This window comes from Molothrus aeneus, unplaced genomic scaffold, assembly GCF_037042795.1.
Source record: "Molothrus aeneus isolate 106 unplaced genomic scaffold, BPBGC_Maene_1.0 scaffold_134, whole genome shotgun sequence".
NCBI lineage: Eukaryota > Metazoa > Chordata > Aves > Passeriformes > Icteridae > Molothrus > Molothrus aeneus.
Genome location: NW_027098797.1, coordinates 114834 through 126024, shown reverse-complemented (window position 1 = coordinate 126024; position 11191 = coordinate 114834). Strand labels below are relative to the sequence as shown.

The 11191-nt window shown below is 64.0% G+C and overlaps 2 protein-coding genes across 8 annotated transcripts; both read left to right on the top strand.

The window, feature by feature from the left end:
* The first annotated feature begins 104 nt into the window (after positions 1 to 104).
* On the top strand, positions 105 to 5323 carry PCOLCE (procollagen C-endopeptidase enhancer). The gene is made up of 8 exons (XM_066569975.1): positions 105 to 289; positions 709 to 826; positions 1232 to 1490; positions 3114 to 3238; positions 3621 to 3757; positions 4261 to 4529; positions 4846 to 5022; positions 5102 to 5323. Exons 1-8 carry the CDS (start codon positions 162 to 164, stop codon positions 5242 to 5244), a joined length of 1356 nt encoding a protein of 451 aa, XP_066426072.1. The 5' UTR covers positions 105 to 161; the 3' UTR covers positions 5245 to 5323.
* Positions 5324 to 6324: 1001 nt separating this feature from the next.
* LRCH4 (leucine rich repeats and calponin homology domain containing 4) lies at positions 6325 to 10788 on the top strand. 7 transcript variants are annotated; one of them, XM_066569992.1, is made up of 16 exons: positions 6325 to 6543; positions 6945 to 7089; positions 7165 to 7291; positions 7365 to 7470; positions 7541 to 7677; positions 7746 to 7819; positions 7906 to 8002; positions 8086 to 8143; positions 8334 to 8380; positions 8465 to 8496; positions 8617 to 8694; positions 8964 to 9082; positions 9499 to 9539; positions 9649 to 9744; positions 10039 to 10077; positions 10207 to 10425. In XM_066569992.1, exons 1-16 carry the CDS (start codon positions 6348 to 6350, stop codon positions 10315 to 10317), a joined length of 1503 nt encoding a protein of 500 aa, XP_066426089.1. In that variant the 5' UTR covers positions 6325 to 6347; the 3' UTR covers positions 10318 to 10425. The 7 variants fall into 7 exon arrangements, 6 of the variants coding, with proteins under 6 accessions (XP_066426089.1, XP_066426087.1, XP_066426090.1 ...); XM_066569990.1 differs by lacking the exon at positions 9499 to 9539 and having other exon boundaries at positions 10207 to 10788; XM_066569993.1 differs by lacking the exon at positions 10039 to 10077.
* The last annotated feature ends 403 nt before the right edge of the window (positions 10789 to 11191 follow it).

Sequence of the window (11191 nt, the reverse complement as noted above, 5' to 3'; positions counted from 1 at the left end):
GCTGGACCCGTGAACTCCGCCCACTTTTGGGCGTGTCACCGCCAGGCCACGCCTTTTCCCGTTCATTCCCGCCCCCCCGTTCCCCTCTCCCCGCACCCCCCGGTCCCCCCCGGCCCCGTTCCTGTCCCGTTCCGGTCCCGTTCGCCCCGGCCCCGTTCGCCATGAGCCGCCTCGGGGCGCCGCTGCCGCTGCTGCTGCTCGGGGCGCTGTGGGCGCTGAGTCCCCCCCGGGCCGCGGGGCAGGAGCCGCCCCCGAGCCCCGCGCCCAGCCCCCGGCCCAACGCCACCAGGTAACGGCACCCCCGGGACCCCCTCGGGACTGGACCCCCGGGACGGGACCCCCGGGACGGCAGCCTCGGGGCCGGACGGTCCCCCCTCCGAGACGGGACCCCTCCGGGACGGGACCGCCCCCCGAACGTGGCACCGCCACCCCCGCGGACGGGGCTGGGCCCGGGGCGGGACATTCCCGGTTCGGGACACTCCTGGTTCGGGACACCCTGGTCCGGGAGCCCCGCGCTGTTCCGAACCCCCCCCCGGGGCACCGGGAGCCTCCGCTCCAGAACCGGAGCCGGGGCTGCCCCGAACCTCCCCGGAACCGGGAGCCCCCAGAGCCGGGGCTGCCCCGAACCTCCCCGGAACCGGGAGCCCCGCACCGCCCGGGACCCCCGAGCGTGGTTCCCCCGTCGTGACCCCCCCGTGTCCCCCCCAGGCCGGTGTTCCCGGTGTTCCCGTGCGGGGGGGACCATCGCGGCGAGTCGGGGTTCATCGCCAGCGAGGGCTTCCCCCGGCATTACCCCCCCGGCAGCAACTGCACCTGGACCATCACGGTACGGACACCCGGGGGCTCCCCGGAGACCCCCGCCCCGGTCACCCCAACACCCCCGGGGGTTCCCCGGAACCGGAGACACCCCCACGGTCACCCGGGGCTCCCTGGATATGGCGACCCCGCAGTGTCCCCAGTGTCCCTGAGGCCCAGGTGGGGACCCCCAATGTCTCCAAGTCCCCCAGGTCCCGGTGGTGACCCCCAGGTCCCGGTGTGACCCGGCAGTGTCCCCAATGTCCCCAGGTGCCCGAGGGCCAGGTGGTGACCCGGCAGTGTCCCCAATGTCCCCAGGTGCCCGAGGGCCAGGTGGTGACCCGACAGTGTCCCCAGTGTCCCAGTGCTGACCCCCCAATGTCCCCAGGTGCCCGAGGGCCAGGTGGTGACCCGGCAGTGTCCCCAATGTCCCCAGGTGCCCGAGGGCCAGGTGGCCACGCTGTCGTTCCGCGTGTTCGACCTGGAGCCGGACCCGCGGTGCCGTTTCGACGCCCTGTCCGTGTTCGGGGGCCACGGCCCCGCGGCGCCGCTCCTGGGGCGCTTCTGCGGCACCTTCCGCCCCGGGGCGCTCCGGGCGCCCCAAAACCGGCTCCGCCTGCACATGGAGAGCGACGGCGCCACGGCCGGACGGGGGTTCCTGGCCTGGTTCAGCGCCGGCAGCCCCCCGAGCCATGGTGGGTAACGGGGCGAGACCCCCGGGGCAAAAACGGGGAGCACCGCCGGTGGGGAGCAGGGACAGGCCCGGGGGGACACCCCAAAACCACCCAGAGACTCCCTGGAAATGTGGAGAGATCAAAAAAAACCCTCAAAGTGCCATAAAGAGCCCCAAAATGTGAGGGCTGAGAGGGCAAAAGGACTCCCTGGAGAGAGATGGCAAAGAGGGAAAAGCAGGTGAAATTGGGAAAAGTGTGAGGAGAGTGGGAATGAGGGAAAAACAACAGTAAGAATGAGGGAAAAACAGTGGGAATGAGAAGAAAAGAACACAGTGAGAATGAGGAGAAAACAAAACAGTGGGAATAAGGAATACTAGGACACTTTATTTATTAAAGCACTTTATTAAAACGCCGTTTTAATAAAAAACACTAGGAATGAAAATAGTGGGAATGAGGAAAAAACAGTGGGAATTAAAGAAAACTGGGAATGAGGGAAAAAGAGGGTGAATGAGCAGAAAACAAAACAGTGGGAATGAGGAAAAAAAGAGTAGGAATGAAGAAAAACAGTGGGAATGAGGAGAAAATGTGAATGGAAAAGGAGGGAAAACTGTGAAACTGAAAACAGAAAGGGAAAACCCCGATAGGGAATTGGGGAGAAAAGTGAGAGAATAAAAAAAGAGAAATTAAGGAAAAGTGTGATGAAGAAATGGAAAAGGGTGCAGAGGAAATGGGGGGAAAGTTTGAGGAGAAAACAGGGAAATGAGGGAAAAGTGCAAGGGAGGAAAGGAGGGAAAAGCTGAGGAGAAAAGGGGAGGAAAGTGTGAAAGGGAAAGGAGAAAAATAAGAGGAAAAGGAAAAATGAGGGGAGAAAAACTGAATTTTTTTTTTTTAAAAACGGAGGGAAAAATGAGTGAAAAGAAAGAAATTGGAGAAAAAAAGCCAGTGAGTAAAATGGAGCAAAGTGTCAGGAAAAAAATGAAGGAAACTTTATTTTTTTTGGCACAAAAAAATGGCACAAAATGGAGAGAAAAGCTGAGAGGGAAAGGGGAGCACTGAGACCCCAAAATCACCCAGACCCCAAATCCATACAAAGACCCCCCAAAGCCGCATGGAACATCCCAAATTGCCCCAAAATCCCTCAAAAAAAAAAACCCCAAATCTGCCCCAAAACGCCCCGTGGAGACCCCCCAGCCCCCCCCCAACCCAGCCCAACCCTTTTGCAGGGCCCCCCCAGGGACGGCGGCGCTCGGGGGTCTTTAATAAACCCCATTTTTTCGGGGAGTCCTGGCACTATTTTGACGGTGAGTACGACCCCCCCCCCAAAAAAAAAAATTTAAAAAAAATTTACAAAAATATTCCCGGGGGGGCGGTCTCACTCCCCAAATTCCATCTCCCCCCCCAAAAAAACCCCAAAAATTAAAAATTCAAAAATTTACAGAAAACATTCCCGGGGGGGAGGTCTCGCTCCCCAAATTCCATCTCCCCCCAACAGTCCCAGGGTGGTTTTGGCGGAGCCCCCCCCAAATTTCCCCCCCAGATTTTGGGGGGTCTCAGGGACAGAGGAGATGCCGGCGGTGTGGGGAGAAGGGAGGGGGTCCAAAGGTGTCTGTGCCCCCCAAAAACGTGACCCCCACCCGCCCCCAGAGCATCAGTTTTGTGGCGGGCGGCTGGAGAAGCCCCAGGGCAGCCTGAGCACCCCGAACTGGCCCGAGGAGAATTATCCACCCGGCATCAGCTGCTCCTGGCACATCGTGGCCCCCCCCGGCAAGGTCTGGGGGATTCTGGGGGGCTCACAGGGGGTTTGGGGGGGGTCTGGGGGGGTTCACAGGGGGTTTGGGGGTGTCAGAAGGATTTGGGGAGATCGGATTTGAGGGATGGGGAGGGTCAGGAGGGATTTGTGGGTATTCAAGGGGGGGCTCGGTGAGTCTGGGGGGGTTTGGGGGGGTCAAAAATTCCTTTGGGGGGGTCAGAACTCCTTTTGTGGGTCAGAAATCCTTTTTTGGGGTCACAAGGGGATGTCCGGGGTGGCTAAGCAGAGAGCAGGGTGGTTCAGGGAGGCTCGGGCGAATTTGGGGAGGGGTCTGCAGGGTGTGGGGGAGGAGCCCGGGGGGTTCCGAGGGTCTCAGCACGGTTCCCGGGGGGGTTGTGCAGGTGGTGGAGCTGCGGTTCGGGAAGTTCGACGTGGAGCCCGACCCTCACTGCCGCTACGATTACGTGGCCGTGTTCGAGGGGGGGGCGCGGGACGACGCGTGGCGCCTCGGCCGCTTCTGTGGGGAGGAGACCCCCGGGTGAGCCCCCCCGAGCCCCCCCGGCCCGCCCCAAACCCTGTGCGAGCCACCCCAAAATGTCCCTGTCCTTCCTAAACCCTCCTGAGCCCCCCAAATCCCCCCAAACCCACCTGAACCCCCTGAGCACCCCAAAAACCCACCTGGGAACCCCCAAACCCACCTGGACCCCCTGAGTACCCCCCAAACACACCTGGGAACCCGTGTCCCCCTGACCCCCCCACAGCCCCCAAAGCCTCCCAACCCCCCAAAACCCTCTGACCCCCCAAATCCCCCTGACCCCCCCCATGACCCCAGCCCCATCGTGTCCCCAAAGCCCCCCTGACCCCCCATGCCCCCCAAATCCCCCTGACCCCGTGCCCCCAGCCCCATCGTGTCCCCAAAGCCCCCATATCCCCCCCGACCCCCCATGCCCCCCTGACCCCCCATGCCCCCCAAATCCCCCTGACCCACGTACCCCAGCCCCATCGTGTCCCCAAATCCCCCTGACCCCCCAAACCCCCCAGGCCCATCGTGTCCAGCTCCCCGGAGCTGCTGGTGCAGTTCGTGTCCGACCTGAGCGTCACCGCCGACGGCTTCTCGGCCTCCTACACCCTGCGGGACCCCGCAGGAGGCAGCGAGACCCCCGAGACCCCCGCCCCAAAGCCCCGGGGGGGCTCCAAAGCCAAGGCGCCCCCCGGCCCCAAAGCCGAGCCCCCCCCCACGGCCGCCCCCTGCCCCCAGCGCTGCCGCCGCGCCGGGACCCTGCAGAGCAACTTCTGCAGCAGCGACTTCGGTGAGAAACACCCCGAAAAAACGGGGAGGGACAGCTTGAAATGGGGGTGGAGGATGTCCTAAAATTGTGAGGAGAAAGTGAGGCAGGGAGCACTCGAAAAGTTCTGGAGAATTCCCCAAAATCATGAGGGAAACTGAGGCAAGGAGACCCGAAAAGCTTTGGAGAATTCCTAGAATCGTGAGGGGAAACTGAGGCAGGAAGTGGGCAGAAAGTTCTGGAGAATTCCCCAGAGCCCTGAGGGGAACCTGAGGCCGCCCCCCCCCAAACCCCCACTCCCGAGCTTTAGGAACCCTGACCCCCGTTCCCGTCCCTACAGTGTTGACCGGGACGGTGAAGTCGGTGTCGCGGGGCCCTCCGCAGGAGCCGGGCTGGGCCGTGCTCTCCGTGCTCGGCGTGTTCAAGGCGGCGGCGCCGCTGGGGCTGCCTCAGCCCGCCAAGGGCTCCTCGCTGCGGCTGCAGCTGCCCTGCCGCCTCTGCCCCTCGCTCAAGAAAGGTGCGTGTGCCCGGGGGGAGCCCGCGGGGCTCTGTTCGGGCCCCCCGGCCCTGACGCCCCCTCCCGAAATCCCTTCCAGGCTCCAGCTATGTCCTGATGGGGCGGCTGGACGCGGACGGGGCGGCGCTGCTGCCGCCCGACGCCTTCGTGGTGCCCTACCGCCCGCAGCAGCAGCAGTTGCTGGGCAACCTCAGCAAGAGGCCGTGTCGGGGGAGCCCCTGAGGGGCCCCGGCCCTGAGACCCCCGCCCCGGGCCGCGGGGTGCCCCCCGAGCATTCGGTAATAAAGGGTGCAGAGATGGAGCGTGTGCGTGAGGGGTCTGGGGGGAGAGAGGCCGGGCGACGCATTCAAAGGGGGAGACCGCAAAATGGGGACTTCAAAATGGAAGCCGCAAAATGGGACCCTCAAATGGGGACCCAAAATGGGAGCTTCAAAATGGGGGACACCCAAAATGGGACCCTCAAAATGGGGGCCTCAGAATGGAAGTCTCAAAATGGGACCCCCAAAATGGCGATCCTCAAAATGAGACCCCTCAAAATGGGAAGCTCAAATGGGGACTCTCAAAATTGGACCCTCAAAATGGGACATCAAAATGGGGCCCTCAAAATGGGGACGCCAAAATGCGGCCCTCATAATGAGACCCTCAAAATGGGACCCTCAAAATGAAATCCTCAAAATGGGGACTTTAAAATGAGACCCTCAACATGAGACGCCCAAAATGGGACCCCTAAAATGGGGACACCCCCCCCCCAAAAAGGGACACCCCCCCTTTAAAAGGTGCGGCTCCTTTAAGAGGAGCAATGGGCGGGGCTGAAGGAATCGGGGCGTGGCTTCCAGACCTTCTCTGCTTGTCAATCATTGCCGTAACTCCTGATTGGTGGAGCCGCCATGCCCCGGCCACGAGCAGGGTTTTTATCATCCCGCTTTTGCGTCAAACGCGATTGGTTAGCGCCACGTCAATGTCGGGCGCTGCTCCCGCCTCCTCGGTTTCCATTGGCTGATGCCGCCAAAATTTTCGTAACCGTTGCCTGGCAACGATCCTCACGGGATTGGTGGAGATTGTGCTTTAGCCGTGATTGGCTGCAGTTGGGCAGCATCCCCTCATCACTTGACGACGATTGGTTCAACCTACCTATCAATCAAAGACCAAACTTCCGCATTTCTCCAGGCAGCGCCCCCCACTGCCCCTCTCCGATTCGTCGCCTCCCCGCGCACCCCTTGCTCTGATTGGCTGCCGCTCTGGCCCCGCCTCCGCGGCGGGGTCCGGAAGCGTCCGGGGCTCAGTCGGGCAGCGGCGGCCGCGGCGAGCGGAGCTCCGGGCCCGCCATGGCCGCGGGGGCGGTGGGGGCTGTCCCGGCTGAGCCGCTGCCGCTGCCGGGCCGCCTGCCTGGAGGAGCCGGCACGGAGCGCGCCCTGGAAGAAGCAGAGGCCTCCGGCACCCTCAGCTTGGCCGGCCGGCGGCTGCGCGCCTTCCCGGCGGCGGCGGCGCGGCGCTGGGACCTCAGCGATACCACCCAGGCCGGTGAGACCGCGGCCCCGGGGCAGGATCCCCGACCCTTCCCCACAGCCCCGGGTCCCTCGGGGTGTTTCCCAGGGGAAGCTGTGGCTGCCCCGCCTCCCTCGGCGCGTCCCGGAGCCCGAGGCCCGCGGGAGCTGCCGGAGGCGCCGGGACGGGACGAGCCGGAGCTCCCGGTCCGGGCGGTCCGGCGGCTTCAGCGTCCCCGAGCTTCAGCCGGGCGGCTCGGGGTCCATCAGCACCACTGTCCCCGCGGATCTGCGTCCTCTGTCCTTATCCCAGGGCGTCCATTATCCCCATTAGTCCCTTCCTGAGGCTGCCTTGTCCCTGTCGTTCCCTATCCCCGTGAATGCCCCGTCCCTGCGGGCCGCCTCCGCTGTCCCACACGCTGCGCCGGCTCCCTCCAGACCTGTCCCGGAACCGTTTCGGGGAGGTGCCGGAGGCCGCCTGCCGCCTGGTCTCTCTGGAAGGGCTGAGCCTGCACCACAACTGCCTGCGCAGCGTCCCCCCGGCCATCGCCAACCTGCAGGCCCTGGCTCACCTGGACCTCAGGTACGCTCCAGCCCCGCCGGCGTGACCGGGGAGCTCCAGCAGCAGCGCCCTGACCCCGCCGTGTCCCCTCCGCAGCCGCAACCAGCTGAGCTCGCTGCCCGCCTGCCTGTGCCTGCTGCCGCTCCGCGTCCTCAACGCCAGCAACAACCGCCTGGCCCGGCTGCCGCCGAACCTGGGCGCCCTCCGCACGCTGCGGCAGCTGGTGAGCCTGGCCCGGGCCGGAGGGACCCCGCGGGGCCGCGCCGGACCCCGCTGAGCCCCGTCTCGCCCCGCAGGACGTGGGCTGTAACCGGCTGCGGGCGCTGCCGCCGGGGCTGGGGCAGCTGCGGGCGCTGCGGGACCTCAACGTGCGGCGGAACCAGCTGGCAGCGCTGCCCGAGGGTGGGTGAGGGCCCTGGGGGGGTCCCTCCGCTTTTTTAGGGTCCCCTCCATCCCGTGTTCCCCCCAGCAGAGCTCTCGGAGCTGCCCCTGGTCCGCCTGGATTTCTCCTGCAACCAGGTGGTGGCGATTCCGCGCTGCTTCCGCCGGCTCCGGCACCTCCAGACCCTCCTGGCGGACAACAACCCGCTCCAGTTCCCCCCTGCCCAGGTGAGGAGGGTCCCGGGGCGTCCCCCCGACCCCCCAAAAGCTCCGGCTGAGCCCTCTGTGCCCCCCAGATCTGCCTGAAGGGCAAAGTCCACGTCTTCAAGTACCTGGAAGCCGAGGCTGCCGCCCATCCTGCTCCAGCATGGTAAAGGGGGGGCTCGGGGAGGGGGCGCTGCGTTGTTTTTGGGGTTTTTGGGGGGTCTCTGAGCGCCGTTTGCCCCCTCCCCACAGCCCCCCGGATGAGTCGTGTCCCCTCCGGCAGCGAGGGGGGCTGGACTCCGGCTTCCACAGCGTGGACAGCGGCAGCAAGCGCTGGTCGGGGAACGAGGTGGGATTTGGGGGCGTTTTGGGGGCGTTTCGGGGGGATTTGGGGTGCCCCCCAACCCTGCACCCCCTTTGGCACCGTTTCAGTGCTCGGATGAGTCCTCGGAGCCATCCCGGCAGCACAGAGAGATGCACGGCAGGGCAGGTGAGGGGACGGGGGTCCCCAAAATCCCCCTGGGGTCCCCAAAATCCTCCCCGGGACCCCCTGTCACCCCCATGTCACCCTCTGGGACCCCCTGCCACCCTCTGGGTCCCCCTTGTCACCCCCTGGGGACCCACTTGTCACCCCCCTGGGGACCCCTGTCACCCCCTTGTCATCCTCCCTGTCCCCACAGCCTGTGACAGTGACCCGGAGCAGCTGGAAGAGGAGCCCTCGCCCGAGGTGATGTCACCCCCCAAATCTCTGATCCCCCCCAAATTTGGGGTTTGTCCCCCAAATCCTGACCCCCCCTTTGTCCCCCTTCAGGAGCAGCAGAGTGAGACCCCTGAGGGCAGCAGGTGAGGGGTCTGGGGGGGTCTGGGGGCTCTGGGGGGGTCTGAGGGCTCCAGGAGGGGTCTGGGGGCTCCGGGAGGGCCTGGGGGGGGTGTGTGGGTGTCTGACCCCCCCCATCCCTGCAGGGGGGTCCCCAACTGCCGGCGGCGCCCCAAGAACCTGGAGGTGTGGATGGAGAGAGAGAGAGAGAGGAGCCGGGACAGGTACGGGGAAATAGGGTTTGAGGTTTGGGGTTTGGGAATTGGAGTTTGGGACTGGGATTGGGAACTGGGGACTGGGAATTGGGAACTGGGGACTGGGAATTGGGGTCAGGGACTGAGAACTGGGGACTGGGAATTGAGGACTGGGAACTGGGGTTTGGGAATGTGGATTGGGAACTGGGGACTGGGAATTGGGGCGCTGGGCTGGGATCAGGAATGGGGTGGGACAGGGGACAAACTGGGGTGAGGCACTGGCTGCTCTCACCCCCCAGGACCCCCCCCCGGAGACCCCCCCAGGACCCCGACGGAGCCCCCAGCCCCCCAAAACCCAGCGCCTGCTGCAGCCCTTCCTCCTCCTCCTCTTCCTCCTCCCACAGTGCCACCAAGCCAGGTAGGACAGAGCGACCCCCCTCTGTCCCTTCCCCAGCCCCTGACCCCAAAAACTCCCCTGTGACCCCTCCCAGTGCCCCCCAAAACCCCCATGTCCCCTCCCCAGTGCCCCTCAGTCCCCTGTGTCCCCTCCCCAGTCCCTGACCCCCAGATCTCCCCTCTGTCCCTTTCCCAGTGCCCCTCAAACTCCCCCCAGTGCCGCCCAAACTCCCCCCAGTCCCCTCCCCAGTGCCCCCCAGCCCCTGACCCCCAAATCTGCCCTCCATCCCCTCCCCTGTGACCTCTCCCCAGCCCCTGGCCCCCCAAATCTCCCCAGTGCCCCCAGTCCCTGACCCCCCCAAATGTCCCCTCTATCCCCTCCCCAGTACCCCCCAGTCCCCTCCCCAGTGTCCCCTGACCCCCCAAATGTCCCCACAGCCCCCCCAGACCCCGACCAGCTGATGGCTGAGCTGCGACAGGTAACGCCCCCCACCCCCATCCCCTCCCTGGGTATTTTGGGGGGGTTTGGGGGTCTGTGCCCCCCTGACTCGCTCGGGGGGGTCCTTGCTGTGCCCCCCACCCCCGCAGAGCCTCGAGGCGCTGCTGCAGCTGCGGCTGCCGGACGAGCTGGGGGGGGACCTGGAGCTGCTGGGGCGCGTGGCAGCGCGGCTGAAGCCCTGGGCGGTGAGTGACAGACCTAAAACGGCCCTAAAATACCCCAAAACTCCCCCCAAAACTGACCCAAAACGGCTGTGGCCCTGGGCAGTGAGTGGGACCCAAAACTGCTCTAAAATACCTTAAAACAGCCCCCAAAAGAGCCCCAAAATATCCCCCCGAGCCCCAAAACAACCTCCTGAGCCCAAAAACATCCCCTAAACCCCCAGTTTGCCTCTTGACACCCCCACAATCACCCCCCAACCCCCTTTTTACCCCTGAGCCCCCCCCAAACCCCCCCTGACTCCCTTTTCCCCTTCCCAGAGCCCCCCCAGCCCCCGCCGGACGCCGCCGCCCTCCGAGGTACTGATCTGGGGGGGGGGTCCTGTTCTGGGGGGGGGGGTCCCATTCTGGGAGGGGTGTGGGATTGATTTGGGGGGGGGGTCCCGCACCCTCCCAGGGCTGACGCGGGGTTGCCCCCCCCCTCCTCAGGTGAAGCCCCCCCACCCCCGGCGCCCTCCCCCCGGGCTGCTCTTCGCCCTCTTCTACGGCCTCCTCATGGTGCTGCTCGTGGCCGCCCACCGCGCGCTCTTTGGCTGCTGAGGGACCCCCCCAAAAACTGGGGAACCCCCCCAGAACCTTGGGGGAGCCCCCCGGACCTGGGGGACCCCCCAGACCCCCGGGGAGGGTCCCAATCTTTGCACCTTTTCTTGTCCCCTTCACCCCTTTTGTCTTGTGCCTTAACGCTGGGGAAACTGAGGCAGGGAAGGGGGAGGGGCTGAACCCCTTGTGCCCCCCTGGGGGTGTGAACTTAATTATTCATATTATAATTAATTAATTATGAGTTATTATTATGAGTTTTATTATTATAATGAGTTATTATTATTATTATCATGAGTTGTCGCTATTATAATAATGAGGTATTATAATGAGTTGTTATACAGGACTGTGAGCAAAATAAGTTAATTATTACAGTTAATTGTAACTTAATTATGGTGGAAGAACACTAAAATACGGATGACCAATTTTATTGTAATTAATTATTATTATTAAAATGATTATATTTAACTATTATAGGGCTGTCACTCTAATTATTATAATAATTTAGTTTCTGGGTGCGGATACCCCCCTCAAAATCACACTTGGTACATCCCTGTCCCTTTGTGACACCGATCACCAGCTGGGACCAAACCCCGGGGCGGGGGGGGGGGGTTCAGTCCTTTCCCTCTCCTGCTGCCACCGCTCAGCTTTTTGTCCGTTTTCGCGCTTTCTGTGCCCAAAAGGGAACGTCCCACTCTCAGCTGTGCTGTGCCGCCCCGTGTGTCCCCCCCTTGTCCCCCCAAAGCTCCGCCGCTAATTCCGCCCTTCCCCAGCAGGTGCGGGAGGACCCGAGCCGGGCCCGGGCCCCGCGGGGGCGGCTGGGGGCGTCCGTCCCCCCCCGGTGCCTCCGTTAATTCCCATCCCCCGCCCTCGGTGC